This window comes from Amblyomma maculatum, chromosome 5 (genome assembly GCF_055883805.1).
Source record: "Amblyomma maculatum isolate TAMU_Amacu chromosome 5, ASM5588380v1, whole genome shotgun sequence".
NCBI classification, from domain to species: Eukaryota; Metazoa; Arthropoda; class Arachnida; order Ixodida; family Ixodidae; genus Amblyomma; species Amblyomma maculatum.
The window spans coordinates 100,514,439-100,529,269 of NC_139348.1; the positions used below are offsets into that span (position 1 = coordinate 100,514,439).

At 45.6% G+C, this 14,831-nt stretch overlaps 1 protein-coding gene across 1 annotated transcript; it reads right to left on the reverse strand.

Annotated features, from left to right (window-relative positions):
- Window positions 1-1,548: 1,548 nt before the first annotated feature.
- LOC146189027 (TNF receptor-associated factor 6-B-like) lies at window positions 1,549-13,020 on the reverse strand. The gene is made up of 2 exons (XM_084603197.1): window positions 12,667-13,020; window positions 1,549-2,658 (listed from the first exon to the last, which is right to left on the reverse strand). Exons 1-2 carry the CDS (start codon window positions 12,952-12,954, stop codon window positions 1,549-1,551), a joined length of 1,398 nt encoding a protein of 465 aa, XP_084459323.1. The 5' UTR covers window positions 12,955-13,020.
- Between the last annotated feature and the right edge of the window lie 1,811 nt (window positions 13,021-14,831).

Below are 14,831 nucleotides of genomic sequence, written 5' to 3' on the forward strand. Positions count from 1 at the left end.
GGGCCTTAGAGTCAAATGACAATGTGGGGTATGGGGGGTATGACCAAGAAGGTCGCATTTATTGGAGCCTTTTTATATCCAATACAAAACAAAAGCATAAGACCACAGAAGGCGTCCATGGTGACATGGGACAGACATTACTGTTCTGCCAGCTTACCCCAATGGCACACTTTGATAATTGCCACACCATTTCTGCACATTTGGTTCAACAAAAGAATACAAAAGTTCAACGTAGGATTACTCAGCTTGATGTGGTGACAGTTTGCGCCACAAAAAAATAACATAAAAAATGGTGAATATAATGACTTTGTATGCGTCTAACGCCAGCCACCCTCAGGTTTTTACAAGCAGCAAGCTAAAAAAATGGCTTCGTGAACCGCTACGTGAGCTGTAAAAATAAGTAGGTCTTTATCTCAAATAAAAGATGTCGGCATGTATTGCTAAACAAAACATTATTTTGCGGTAATTGGTGAAAACTTGCATTAGATGATCTTAGAAGCTTGAGCAGTTTGCAATCATGTAATTGTTTTGCGATTAGCGCAAATTGTGAGACATTATGGTGTTGAGGGGTATTAACGAGCTACATTTGTCACAGAGCTGCGTCAATTGAAAAGAATCGTGTATAGGAATCCAAAGGCTTATGCAATGTAGCTCTTTGCGTGCGCCTCCTGTGCTTTTTCATAGAAGGAAAGGTGATACATATGGTACTTCGTAAAAGAAGACCTTGAAGTAAAATGAGTATGGGGGACGTTTCGGGAACGCGTGACTATCCTTCACTTCATAATGAATGGCTTATACAAAGTTCTACAGCCGACCTTTTTTTAAAGAACTAAGCGAACATTGCGCCTCATTTACAAAAAATTTAAAAGTCCTGCTTTACAAGTTTCGGTAGAAGGCATCTTTCGTTCAATTCTGAGTACCTAACGGCATTGCTTCAAAGCGTATCAAATGGCGACTCCGCGCAATGATGCTTAGAGAGTGATATCGCAGAAGATGTTAAGCCTACCATCGGGTTGATAGACGACCATACCACGTTCTACGATGACGTCCTGCAGGCTTTCAAGAGCCTCTTCGTGCGTTATGGAAATATCATTTACCAGCAGTGTTAGTTCAAAAGAGCACTGACACAATGGAAGACAGGGCACAAAAGGAAAATGCATCTACTAGCAAATCTCCGAGTTCCAACGCTGCATCTGTGTTAACACTAAAGTAGGCATTTTTTCGGCTAGTCGTGAGTACCTTCAAGTAAAATGAATTCCTTACCATTCCGAACATTAGACTGCACATCTCTTTCGATAGTCTTCAACTAAGTGTAGCAACTGCCTTTGAGAGTAGACCTGGCACTTCGTGGTCAGCACCAGTACGTCATAACAACGTCCGTATGCGGAAGGCATTAAAGCCTATCTAGATAGCTCCAAAACAGAAGTCATTTATATATTTCCCGGGCTAATGTTTGATTTGCGCGATTACGGCCAAAACTGAGCGACTAGGGTTACCTTAATAAACGAATGCTTCAGCAAGAAACGAAATCATGTATGTAAGAAGAATTCAAGGCACTAACTTCCACTTGATATGAAGCATGTCGTTTTCCACGTGACCATCATGCACCAGATCGCTCAAGTAAAGCGAACTTTTCACAAATACGGCACCTGGGTTGCAGGGTGATGTTGGTCTTTGATAAAATTTTAAAGAGGAAGTCGTCGCGAACTCTAGCGCTCGCACGGAGCCATCTTTTGGGTGCAGGACACTCAGCCTGATTTTGTGGTCAAACGGCCATTTAACATAGTCGTCCATGTTTCCCTCGTATATTTTCAAGCTTGCGAAGAGTTTGAGAGAACCCTCGCATTTTCTGAGGAGAATTCCAGGTGATATGCAGTACCCACGTAAGTACATTGCTTTGCTACAAAACGCAGCTCTGCCTTCCTTCAAAGCTTTGTCCTGAAGTGCTTTGACACCAGCTACTTTGAAAATGCATTTAGTTAGGTGCAGTTGTGGCAGTGCTAAGAGTTCTCTTACTTCCACCGCTGGTATTTGAGTGAGGTCCTTAGCATGAGATTTGATGATTGCCATCAGCTGTAATGAGAGCTCTTGAGCTGCTTCTGTTTCAATGGCAAGCTGACCAGTAACCGTTTCCGCTGCTTTGCGCATTCTTTCCAGAAGACTGTTAACTGTATCGCTCAATACTGTCAAACATTCTTCAACTTTTTGGTTGCATCCGACGAAGTCGCACGAGCCTTTTGTCAGAATTTCTCGATTGGGTTGACTTTGAGCGGAAAGTTCGTGCATGAGATTTTCAATGACATTGTTTACATCTTGAGAAAGTTCCTTTTGCTGGTCGCCACGCAAGGTAGTGTCAGTAGCTGTTCGCTGAAGAAAGGGCTTCATTTCTGCCGTCTGCGTTTCTAATGATGCTCGAAAAGGAGTAAAACAAGACACGCGTTCTTCGCCCCTTGAATATACTTCGGCTTCTGATTCAGGGGGCATCACGTTTGTCGGACAGCCTGATCTTAGATGTGAACACAAGTCACTGAAGAGGACAGTAGCAGTGCACTTAGGACAGGAAACACTGTGATGTCCACATTCATTCAGAAAATGCCGGGAGATGGCTGAAGCGGCCAACACAGTCTTGCAGCCTCCGTCTGCGTTCCAGCATTTGACCTGCGTGGATAAAGAGAGCCGTTTAGAGACAAACACATCTTGGTGCTCTGAGCCCTGATCTCCTCACTATAGTTTTAAACAATCGAAAGAAATATTTGTCCCGTATATGCCCATGATAAGACAAGCTTCTATTTTCCGCTTCATGTCATATTTGCTCACGTGAGAATGATATTTAAGGTTTTCAAACAAACTGTAAAACACCTGATAGCTCGGGCTACCTGAGTAAATACCTGCCGCATTCATTAGAGCTCTTCCTCCTCTTTGTGATCGTTGGGAAAACAGGAGAAGTGTTTTATGCCTAAAGCACGAACGTGAAAGTGATTAGATGCGAGTAGGCAACATTACAGAAAAGCATACAAATTGAAAATTTCTGTCTTTTTAGCAACTAGGTTCAGCTATCCTGCGTTATTTGGAAAGATTTCCGTGCTCATTTCTCGGCTTTTAAAAAAAAAAGAGCATGACGGTGAAGGGAACCAATGCGATTCAGCGAATTCTACCTGAAATGTATTGCATGGCACAATAATGAACTGTAAGGCGGAGATAAGCGAACTATATGTCATAAAGTGAAACAGTAGGAGTTCTATGAGCATTAAGACAAAAGTGTCAGGGGTCGAAGAAAGGAAGGTAGCTAGATGATATTGGGAAGTTACAGGGAATTAGGTGGCAGGAGCTAACACAGGATGGGTGGACAGAAGTGGTAGGGCCGAGGCCTTTACCCGGAAGCAGACGCGATGAAGAGCATGACGGTGATCAGTCAAACTAGTTTCGAGAGCGTCGAGAAATAAATTGTTTACACGCGTACAGCTCTTTTTTTCGGAACACGCGAGTGCTTTATTTCTGTACGTCTGAGCTCATCTACGTTTTTCACTAGCAATTACCAGAAATGTTAGCAATAAGTTTATTACTTGCTCACATGGGTACTCTGCAGAAAGATGAAAGTTCGTCGCCTCGAATAATGTCGGAATGCGGTCGTGCCTAAGACTAAGACGAAAGGCTCCCAGGCTTTTCGACTAAAGCAGCGAAAGTACGTTTATATTTAGGAAAGAGGTTCCTTTGCTAGCTGTACGAAGCCTGTGTTAACGAACACTTAAGCAAGGAAAACCGAGAAAACACCAAGAGTTTATTCTTCAATTCGATCTTCTATATCGTGGCTTCTGTCGGATAGCGCCTGTATGTGTCCGCATGCTCGTCCGGTCTTTTTTTTTCACTATTTTTTTTCTCTCTTGAGTACTTAGTAGCAGGCATGCGAAAGGGGCGTCAAGGTAACGGCTTGTGGTGCGCATGAGTAACAATACATAAATAAATTAACCCACACAATAAAACGCACTCATAGCATGACAAAGCGGTTCTAAAGATGCTATCACGAACACTATTAAGGCTAGCGTTAAGCGTATTAATTCGTTATTACAGCTTTCAGCCGCGAAATTCCTTCTCTTATAATTAATATGGCAACGTTTGCTAGAAGGCGCATTTGTGACTCGACAATTTCTTTTTTTTTTAGGTATAACATGAGATCGTAATCTATGCGGTCTGAGTATTTGATAAGACAACTAAAAAACCTAGCGTTTTTGTACATGTTTAGACGCTTTGCATTTGCAGGAATTGCAATTATTAGTGCACAAATCCTTAGTATTTTGATATAAGCTGTTTGTGAGCAATGTAATTATTCCAGCATTTCGCCACTGCTTACAAGGATGCGTCTGCTCAATCGTATTCAGGGTTTGCGGTTCCTTTTTTTAAATTTTGGTCACAGAAGTCGGTAAATTGAACGGGAAATTATGTGTCAAATATTAGCGACAAAGAACTGGAAAGTAAGTGTTGCAACATTTGTGGCATTCACTGAACCTGCCTTGCCCTGGGGTCGTATAGCCCGAATCAACTGAAAAATCTCAAAGTTGTTTTGTGTGGCTTTTCACTTTCCCTTGTCTGCCTGTCAAAGTTACAGCCATATTCACGAGCAGCCTATCTGAAGTGCACTCGCAATACATTTCGTACAACCACAGTGAACACAAAGTGGTCCTTGCGCTAAAGGGCAACAACAGACGTTTCTATCGCATGCCAAAATCACGCGATGCATGGGCCCTGAAATCTACACTTCATAAGTCCATACCTTTCCAAACACGCAGCTTTGACGGCTTTGCTTGCAAGCAAGGATACAGAATTTTCAGCACCTAATAGGGTGCACATATATTGCGGCCGCTAAAAAGACCGGTGCACTCAGCGCGTAGTGTCGAGGGGACTGTCATGCCGGGTTTATGTAAGAATTGAAGGCCCTCGTTATTCGTTCATTTCTTTTTTTGCTGATAAGCTCATCGGAGCTTCAAATCTGATTGTGTTAATGTTCTAGGTAACTTAAGAGGGTTATTACACAGTCATCTCCCTAACGCTACATCAAGTTCCTACGCAGCGCTGTTTGATTTCAGAACACAGCTTACGTCCATCGCTACGGAGGAGGGTGGTGCTGGCGAACATTCTTAAGGGTAAGTCGCACTTTGCATAAATGCCAAAATGAGTAACACAAAAATAAAACTACCTATGCATTACTTTCTTTCAGTGGCTGCTGTTGCTTCCTTTCCCTTGATTTCTTTGCTGATGGGCTCAATAACGTACTCAGCGGACGAAGGAGGTCTGAGTCGACCCCATCAGTACGTAAGGCCTCTCATGAGTCCAAGCAAAAAACAAGAAAGTTTTCCTCCCTTATTTCTCGTAGTATGTTTTGGACCCTGTTATAAAGGGCCTTCCGGCATTTATGTAATAGCCAGCATCATTTGCCAAAGCCAGCCCCGTGTAATGCCAAGTTAATTTCTCCCGTCAAGAAGGAAGAGCAAAATTTTTATTGACATTGAAAGGAGATGCGTATGGGAGAGGTATCCTTATCAGTTCAGAAGTCCAATCACCATGGCTAATGCGCAGACCCAGTCTATCAGCTGATCTGATATCATGATCTTTGGAAGGACGGACAAATGTTTAGGAGATGCCAATGGGATAATGAACGAAGCTACAGCATTTTACCAAATAATTCATTTCGAAGGATTGTACTGTGTCCTAGAGGAAGAATTGGAGCTCTTTCAGTAAAGCTCACTAGACTAAAATGGCAATGTTTTGGTGTGCATGAGGAGGTAGATTCATCTGATTCTTCTGAGCTGTGCCAACTTCCCTTTTCCGCATGTATTACACTGTACACGAAGTGTTTTCTAGCGGGAACTGGTGTGTGGATTTTAAGGTGCCATGTGAGGTAATGTGCTTGGGCCTCTTGAGAGAACTTAACGGGTCGTTTGTGAGAGTCTTATGCAGACATTATTGCTTATATTTTATCAAGCGTCCTTAATTGGCATGCCCAATGAATATTATTTATTCATGAACTGGTTGAAATTATAATCCACGCTGCCAACCTCTCTGAACGCTCCAGTAAAAACTTCACCTTCGAGACCAAGCCAGTGCTGAACCTGGTCCTTCTGAAAACAAAACCTCTGACCTCACCGCCAACCTTCTATTGCATATCACCTGCATCAACCTCTCCGGCGAGCTCGTAAAAGTCCATCCATACCCTGTCAAACCTCCTCTTTGCTGCCTCCATGTCATTCATGATGTCGAACGCGACCTCTTCACCGCTGATTTCATGAAGGATCTGGAGACCTACACATCCGATATCATAACCGCGCGCCTTATGTGGTCCACTGAAACGGTACTAATCTATTTTGCTGGTACTGTCATCGCTGCACTGTTTACCTTCGGCGAGCAGCATTTCGATGCCGCCCTCACAAACCCCGCGTTCCTACGTGTACGCGCTGCTTGGAGATTGGCCACTGCAAACATCAGTGCTCTAGTGCCACTGTTAATGGCATCAATTGCACTTCTCCCATCTCCCCGCCACCGTCTGTCCACGATTGCACAAGGCCCTGGTGCCGGCACTGTCAGGAGCATGCTACAGTCGCCCCTATTTGCCCTTACTATAATCATAAAAATAAAAAGTGTGCCAAGAACGCCTACCAACATCGTGTCAACCTTCGCAAGGCCAATCACTGGGCTCCTCCGCAGCCCTCTATAAACTATGGCTGTCCTCCTCTTGCAGAGCCCGCGTTCTATTACCCTCCAGGCTCCTACGCAGCAGTAGCACAGGCACCTTCCCTGCTTCAGCACAGAGTCGTGTGCAATCCATCTCGTCAATCTCCGACGCGTCCGATTGCAAAGCCTTGTTACTCTCTCCAATAATCTCCACAGTCACTCGTTTCCCACGCGTCCTCTTTCCTTCCCTTATTGAACAACGCTTTCATACCCTCATCTCCGTGTGACTAATTTGGAAGTGGCCATTGGCCCCCTCAAACAAGATCTCGACCGTATTGATCACCACCTGGACGCTCTTGAGGCTCGCATGGATCAGCTTCTCAGTACAATCGATTCCAAATTTTCGAACATAGCGCATATTGTCGCAGATTGTCTCAAACACCAGTATGACTTTGACCGCCGCCTCCAACAGCATGAGAAGGCTATCACCCAAATTATTGCCAAACTCAATCGCTTGAATACTCACGTCAACGTTCAGTTCTAATGCATTCTTAATTTGCTCTCCACCTTTCCTACTTCCTTGCAAACCATCACGGGTTCTCTTCCCCCTCTTCCAAAGAAACGCAATGGCTTGCCACATCGCCAACAAATTAGTTAGATGTCAACATGGAGGAACTCAATATAGTTCAGTGGAACTACCACAATCATAATACTACCCGCACTCCATTACACCAGAACCTTATTTCTCTCCCCTCTCAGCCCCACATACTTTTCCAGGAAACTCGCTACTCCGCTAACGTTCCTGGATACCGAGAATTTCCCTGTATAGCTACTAACCCCCTATCTTTTATCTACGTTCACCGTGACTTCTCGGTAGCAGCCCTTGATATTCAATCATCGCTCCAATGCTACCTGGTAGGCACCCTCTACTATCTTCCTCAGTCCTCAGGCTAACCTTAGCCTGGCACTGTTGTCCTTCTACAACCCCCCCCCCCCCACTCACGCCACAGACTTCACGATCCTAGGTAAATTTCTTGACACATTGCCCTCTCATACGGCTACACTTCTCTGCGGAAACTTTAATGCCCGGCACACACTATGGGGTTATCCGCACACCTTTCTTGCCGGCAACTTACTCCACTCTATGGCCCAGCAAGCTCACTTCACCCTCCTCATCACCCCCCGGAGTACCCACTAGTGCGAGCACATACTCCACCCGCAACACAATCCCTAACTTCACTTACTTCTCTGGTCCTATATATCACCTCAGTGGTCAGCCACTGACAATACCCTTCTCGGTGACCACTACATTATTTCCATCTCTGTTCCTCTCCGGATACCCACACGAAAGCAGCGCGTTCGACATACCGACTGGCACGCCTTTCACTATCTTCTCTCCTCTGCCTCCTTCGCGTCCTATGATGAGGAGACTAATGCGCTTTTACAAGCGACTTCATCCTCTACTCGCACGGAGACCACTGCATCTCCCACTTCTGATCCTGACCCCCATCTTATCAAGCTATGGAAGCATCGCAAAAGGCTCCTCCGAGCTGTCAGGCTGCAACCCCGCTACCTCCAATTGCAGACCTCCCTTTCAAAGTTGCGAGGCGATATGATGGCATACACTATGCAACAATCTTGACACTGCGCTCCAGCAGAAATCAACCTGGTGTCTTTTTCGAAGCCTGCTTCGTACTCTCCTGCCCCTACCCCGACTCTTGCTATAGCCCTAGCCACAAAGTATCCCGATGAAGTATTCGCAACTCTTGCATATCTTTATCTCCCACCCCATTTGTCCCCCCTTTACCCTGAATATGCAGGCTGTGAAAGCAATGACTTCAATGCCCCTCGGCACTTTTTGCTAAAGCCACTCGGTCGGCTCCCGGTGAAGACGGAATCTCTTACTCCGCTGTTCACAATCTTCCGGTAACGCAAAAGTGAACCTTCTCAACCTCTGTAGCATCGCCTGGAAAGAAGTCTCTCTACCATCGTCCTGGACTTTCTCACGTATTTCTCTCATTCCTAAACCCGGTAAGCCTCCAAGCCCTTTCCAATCTCCGGCCCATTTCTCTGACCTCATGTATCGGCAAGACATTGGAAAGAATGGCACGCACTAGGCTTAGTTGGAATTCGGAGGCTTCGAACTCGCTCCCTCGTACCCTCATTGGTTTTCGTCCCCGCGTATCTGCACAGGATCTTTTCCTCATACTTCAGCATATTTCAGCGTACTTTCTTGCCTCTTATGTGGCTCCTCGCGGGTCCGGAAACCAGGTACACTTTCAACCTCGTCTATCTACCCCTGTCACTCACACTAGCGGCTCCTTTCTCGACCCTCCGGATATTATCTCGCTTAAGGTCCTCTCCATCATTCATGCCATTCAATTCCCTTCTTTCCTACCTGTGCCTCAGTAAATTATATACACTCACTGCCAGGCGGCTATCCATGTCATTCAATCTAAACCTCTCACACCTCATTTGTCCACGGAGCTCGAGGCCGCACTTGTTGCGGTGTAGCCCTGCCCCGCCTTCCTCCGATGGATCCCTGGACATTCGGGAATTGCAATGTGCTGGCGAAGTAGCTCGCTCGTGAAACTCGTAACCTGGCAAATTTCATTCCCAGGCCAAGGTTCTTGGAAGGTAGGTCGAGACTTTGATGATGTCACTTTAGTCACATCATGCGGGTGAAGGAAGCCTTTCTAATTCGACGCCGTTTCCTGAGCCCGTTGTGCGAAGATAGCATCGCATTCCTGATAGAACAATAACCGAATTTCGAGCCATGGGTGGTGAGCAGTGGACGTCGGCTCTTGTGTTAATCGTATAAGGCACTCGACGTATTACTATGTCACTACCACTCTTTCGCAGCCATATAGGAGCACTCCCATCTGCGCGTTTTCAATAAACGAAAAGTGGCCGCTAACCGCACTGAGATAAGCCACCGCCAGTCAGTTAAACGGACAGCAAAATAATACAAACAAAACGGAGGCAGCAACATCACCTACGTGACTCACAGTTTTCAGTTTTCGCTTTTTTTGTGTGTTTTCGTTCAAAAGAGCTCAGTAAAGATTTCTGAAATGGCTATCGGTGGCGTGCCTTTAGTTATAAAGCAAATAATAGCGCACGCAGTGTCTCGGGCGACTGGGTTGACGTATTAAATGAGACTGTGCTATGCTCGTAGTGCCGTCCGCCGATGGCTTCGAGACGGCAACAGCACATACTTCGTTCAAACATGTTTGGAAGCGCTACTATTCGGCGGTGGAAGAATTACCGTCACTTGCGGGTTTCTCATTTTGTATGTTTTCTGCGTGTTACGGGAAAACGACCAAGCACTTAGCGAAGACGTACAGAAAACAATTCGATCGGCTCTTTCTAAATAACCTCCCTCTGAGATGCAACGAAATGCACCTGATCCTCAAGTACAAATTTTGCATACATACTCTTTTGCGAGAAAGAAATTATTTGGATTTCATTTTTCTTGTTTTTAGGTTTAAACTCCCAAAGCGACTCAGGCTATAAGAGACGCCGTTGCCGGGATTCGATCCGGCATTCTTGTGCAAAGCAGTCGAGTGCCCTAACCACTGTATCGCTACTTGAGCAAGCTATGTGTATTAAAACAAAACACTCTGAACACCACCATGTGGCAGGAGACGTGTGGTCGGTTTCCCTCAGGTGTGGCACGCAGCTTATTGAAATCTTTTACGAACGTAAACTCGAAACGCCCTCTGGGAACCTTTCACTATCGTGAGCGTAGCTTGTTTACCAGTGCTGTGCACCTTCGTGTCTCAAATGCTAAATTAGAATATGTCATCGTTATCTCGAAAATTTTTCATGAGTGCATAAAGTCTAACTTTCACATGCTTTTATTGTTAACAATGAATTTTTGTTTCAAATTATTTTATCTTAGGGCTCCTATGGCCGTTATCAAAGTAAAGCGTGAATGCATATTCTATCCTTAGTGCGAAGCAGCTACTTTTTACATAAGAAAAATTAGAACCTTGGAGCATGTTCTTTTCTACGCAGTCAGCCCGGTCAAGCGTTGGCCCGCAAGACGATTGATCCGCGCCCAACTCGATATGCATTGGCTGTCAATAGACGATCCGAAGCTTTCAATAGTCACAGCTGTTCTTGGCGCTGAAATCTCCCGGGTAGCGAGGCTTTAGCCCTGGCTGCAGTTGCTCAAATTTGATTTTCGAATTCCGCGTACCACTTGCTGACCGATCCTGGCTTCCATTTTGTTAGAAAGCTACGTCACAGTGACGTCATAGCCAGGGGCTGCTGCAGTCTCTCTTTCTCCTTTCCCCTTACAGTACATGCCCGTTTTTTTCTGCTGCAGCAGACAATGCGAACCCTGGCGTAGTTCATTCAGAGCGACGCCATGCGCATTTGTATCTTCTTGCAGGCGTGTAACCTATTAAATGTAGGCAAACGAGCCGTGAATCACGTGGTGCTTTCGTGAACGGAGCGTGCCCGACTTCGAAGTGTCCCGACTGAAGGGGACTGCCTGCCCCTGCTCCTTGCTGAAAACGTTGCACAAGAACAAAGTAGCCTAAAGGGCCCCATAGAATGACATTTTAGGCGCGCTGACAAAATGGCGAAACAGCTGAAGAGCTGCGAGACAGCACAGGCAAATGATATCTGTTCTCAGGGCTCTCAACGCTTCCGTGTGTACAGAGCTTCAAGACATAATAAAACCATGAGAACGAAAGCAGTCAGGCAAAAACGCAAAATTGTTACCCCTGCTTTACAGGCCACCCACTGAGCTCTTTTCAACGTTTGGCGTATGATGTCTGCTGGAATAAGTTAAGCACTCAGAATGCTCAGTCACTAGCAACGCTCCGAACACGCACCCGACGCAATGTCGTCAGCCAGCTAGAACATATCTTAGTCGCTACGTCGGCTCCGACCAACAGCACCAGCTTGGCAAGCGGCAGCCAAAATATATCGGAGATGAGCAGGCATGCTCGAGTGAGCCCGCGGGCGCAAGGCTGAATTGATTGTGCATAATGCTACTCTCACCATCGGCCGCGTTCATTTTTTTTTTTCGCGATAGTATCTTCCTACCTCAAGAGGCTCCACACGTCTTAACTTCAAGCTGCATAGTGCAATTTGCATTCATGATACGAGGATGGTTCGCTTTATGGGGTTTAACGCCCCAAAGCGACTCAAGCTATGGACAACTGCAAGTGGAGGGCTATGGGAATTTTGATCGCCTGGGGTTATTTACATGACTGACATCGCACACCACATGGGCGCTCAGCATTCGTCTCTATCGAAAACCGGCCACCGCTGAAGGGATTCGATCTCTCACCTTTGGGCACAGTAGCCGAGTGCTTTAACCACTGCCCCCCCCCCTCCCCCCCGCGACGGGGCTCAACGTAAAAGCGTTCCTTCGCCTACAATATACCCTATATTGAAAGTGCTCGACAACCTGCAAAGCGCAACCTATATCACCAGTGCCGAATCCTCTTGACTCGAAATTATTCAGGGCAGGGTTCTCGCGGGCCGGAAAAACGTTTCGATTTAAATAGTGTGCAGGTAGCAACAATAGTGCTTTGGACTTATTACTTGCGTCTGCGTTTGGGTTCGACGTCCCGAAATGAATAAGTGTATGTAGGAGGCTGTATTAGGTGATTAAAAAAATTGCGACCACCTGGAATTCCTCGTTTGAGACTAACGTTGCAAAATATACAGGTGCTTAAATTTCGCCTGCATCAAAAAGTGGCCGTCGCGGTCAGGATTCGTCTCCGAATTCTTTAGGTTAACTTTAAATTTCAAATCCTTCTTCAGGTACAGACTTAATTATTGTAAAAACCTACAGAACTGTTTCTTTAAAAAAAGAGACGTCACCCTACTACAGAGGATATACGCTCACTGCCGACTCGTATGTCTATATTCCAGATGCGAAACGTGTAACTGCTGATCGATTAATTTTCGTAATCTCAAAACTGAGACTCTAGAAAATGAGAGATAGAGGCTTAATCAAGTTCAATTTCCTTTCCCACTTGCCTCTCTCCTCAGCAGCTGGTCCGCAGAAAAGTCCTTCCAGTCGACGTCATCTTCATCCTGACACTCGCAGCCGTCCAGCGGACAAGCGTGAACGCCGTTTTCGGAGCATTTTTCATAGCACAATTCACACAGCAAGTGCATGCAGGGAAGCAAGGCTGCTCTCTTATGCACCAATCCGCAAGCACTGCATATGCGATTGGAAGGAAGAGGCCTAATAAAGGTGAGGGGTCTCCAGTCAAGTTCTTGAGAGAAGCCCACGAGAGTATACCGCAAACTTCCGTGAGGCATTGCAGCTTGCATGCGCTAGCTTCCAAGGTCGCTTCAAGAACTGCTGTTCAAAGCTTTCGCTAAGCGCACTAATCTCTCGCTCTCTCTTTCTCGGTCGTCATGGAAATAATCACAGCTGCATCCGCAGCCGAACTCCCACAATGTCGTTGATGTGCCCGTCCGTTATCATAATCTGCCATCTTGCTTCCATTACATGGCGGAAGCAAAATACTGGCAAAGGTTGACCAAAAGCGGTGTAAGGCGACTGCAGCATACCCATGATGTGGCGAGAAAAACGCTCCAATAAATAAGCTGTAAATATACAAATGCATGCGAAGCAGACAACGAAGCAGTTTTTTTTATCGCTGCTTTCAGGCTATCTGCGTCGGTGTTCCCGCGAATGGTCCGATGTAAGCTCGACTGCCTAAACTCAAAATGAACCTGACTTTTTAGAAGTTTTCGTCTTCTATGCAAGTGCTTCTTAGTCATTGCTATTTGATAGGATGCTTTCTAGTATTGATAGCCCGTCTACTTCTCGTTCCACGTGTGGCCAACGCTAATTCTTGTTCTGCCGCTATGACAGGGTTTTCTTTGCTTTCATACGTTTGGCGCTTGAAAAGAAAATTGTGGCGTGCTAACGACCTGCGCGCCGTGCAGCAGTGAGGGCTATAGCGTTGTTGCCAGATTAATCTTGTTTTCCCCCCTGAACTTAAACACTGAGCTCTCCTCTGCATCAGCAGTCTGTTTATGCCGGTACTCATACATGTGGGACGGTGCTGGCTTTGCTGCAAATTTAATTTGTACGCTCTATCTTTTAATTTGTGTGGTTTTGATATAATAAGGACGAATGTATAAGAGCCATAGTTGTTCGAGACCCTATTGCGAACTGAGCAGTTACGCGAGCAATGCATCTGCGCAAACTTTGTAATGTGTGTTGAGTCTGCTTCTCAGGAAGAGGTGCAGGTTTGCTCTCTTCTTTGGAAGCAACATTTGTTTGACTGAACTGCTCTCGATTAGCAGGATCCAAGCCCAAATGCATGGCAAAGTATTTGGCCAGCGCTGAAAGGCCCTCTTGAGAAGGACGGCATCATAAACACGGCAAAGTGAATCCGGAAAAAGACCTCTTTATAATTCGCGTTAATAACATGCACGTAGTGTGACGTTATTCACTGTCCCAAAATTGATTTGTCCCTCAGCATACGAAGAGCGCCGGGGTGGCCATGCATGAGCCACCATGTTTTGAACCTATGGGCGTCTAAGGTGCCTTCGCTACTGAGTGCAGATATTGTGCGCATTCTCTCGTTGTGCGAACAGGCGCGTTTCCCTGTAAACTGCTTCCTGGGAGGCTATGATTATGAAGAGAAATTTAAACATTGTGAGGTATTGATAGTGCATTTCGTAGTAAAGAACATGCTCTGATAGACACAAGACAGCCTCTAATATGCAGTACCACAATATCGGTTGGAGATAGAAGAAACGTTTTTAAGGTTCACCTATCCTTGTACTGTTTCAATAGCGTAAGCGCGGTTATGCTTGGTTTTACTAGTAACTACATATACGTTTTATGAATCCTTAGTTTATTGCGAACATCAAGGCAATGCTTCGAAACTTTTATTATTCCGAATACTGTCTATGTTCTTTGAAATACCTGGCGTCGTTTTCTGCAGTTAGTGAAAGTGGCTTGCCCTCAAACTGTATCCGTTTAATGATCAAATTTGGCCTCGTGCTTGCTCTGAAGCAAACGCACAGAGGGCCCAACCGACACGCCACCCATGGCGAAAGCTGGCAGCGAGTACTGATGAGCACTTGTTGCTTGTACTGGTATGCGGCCACCGAATATGGAACAACCACCTCTTTTCAATTAAACCCCTTTATCCTGAAAGTAACGACACAATCTT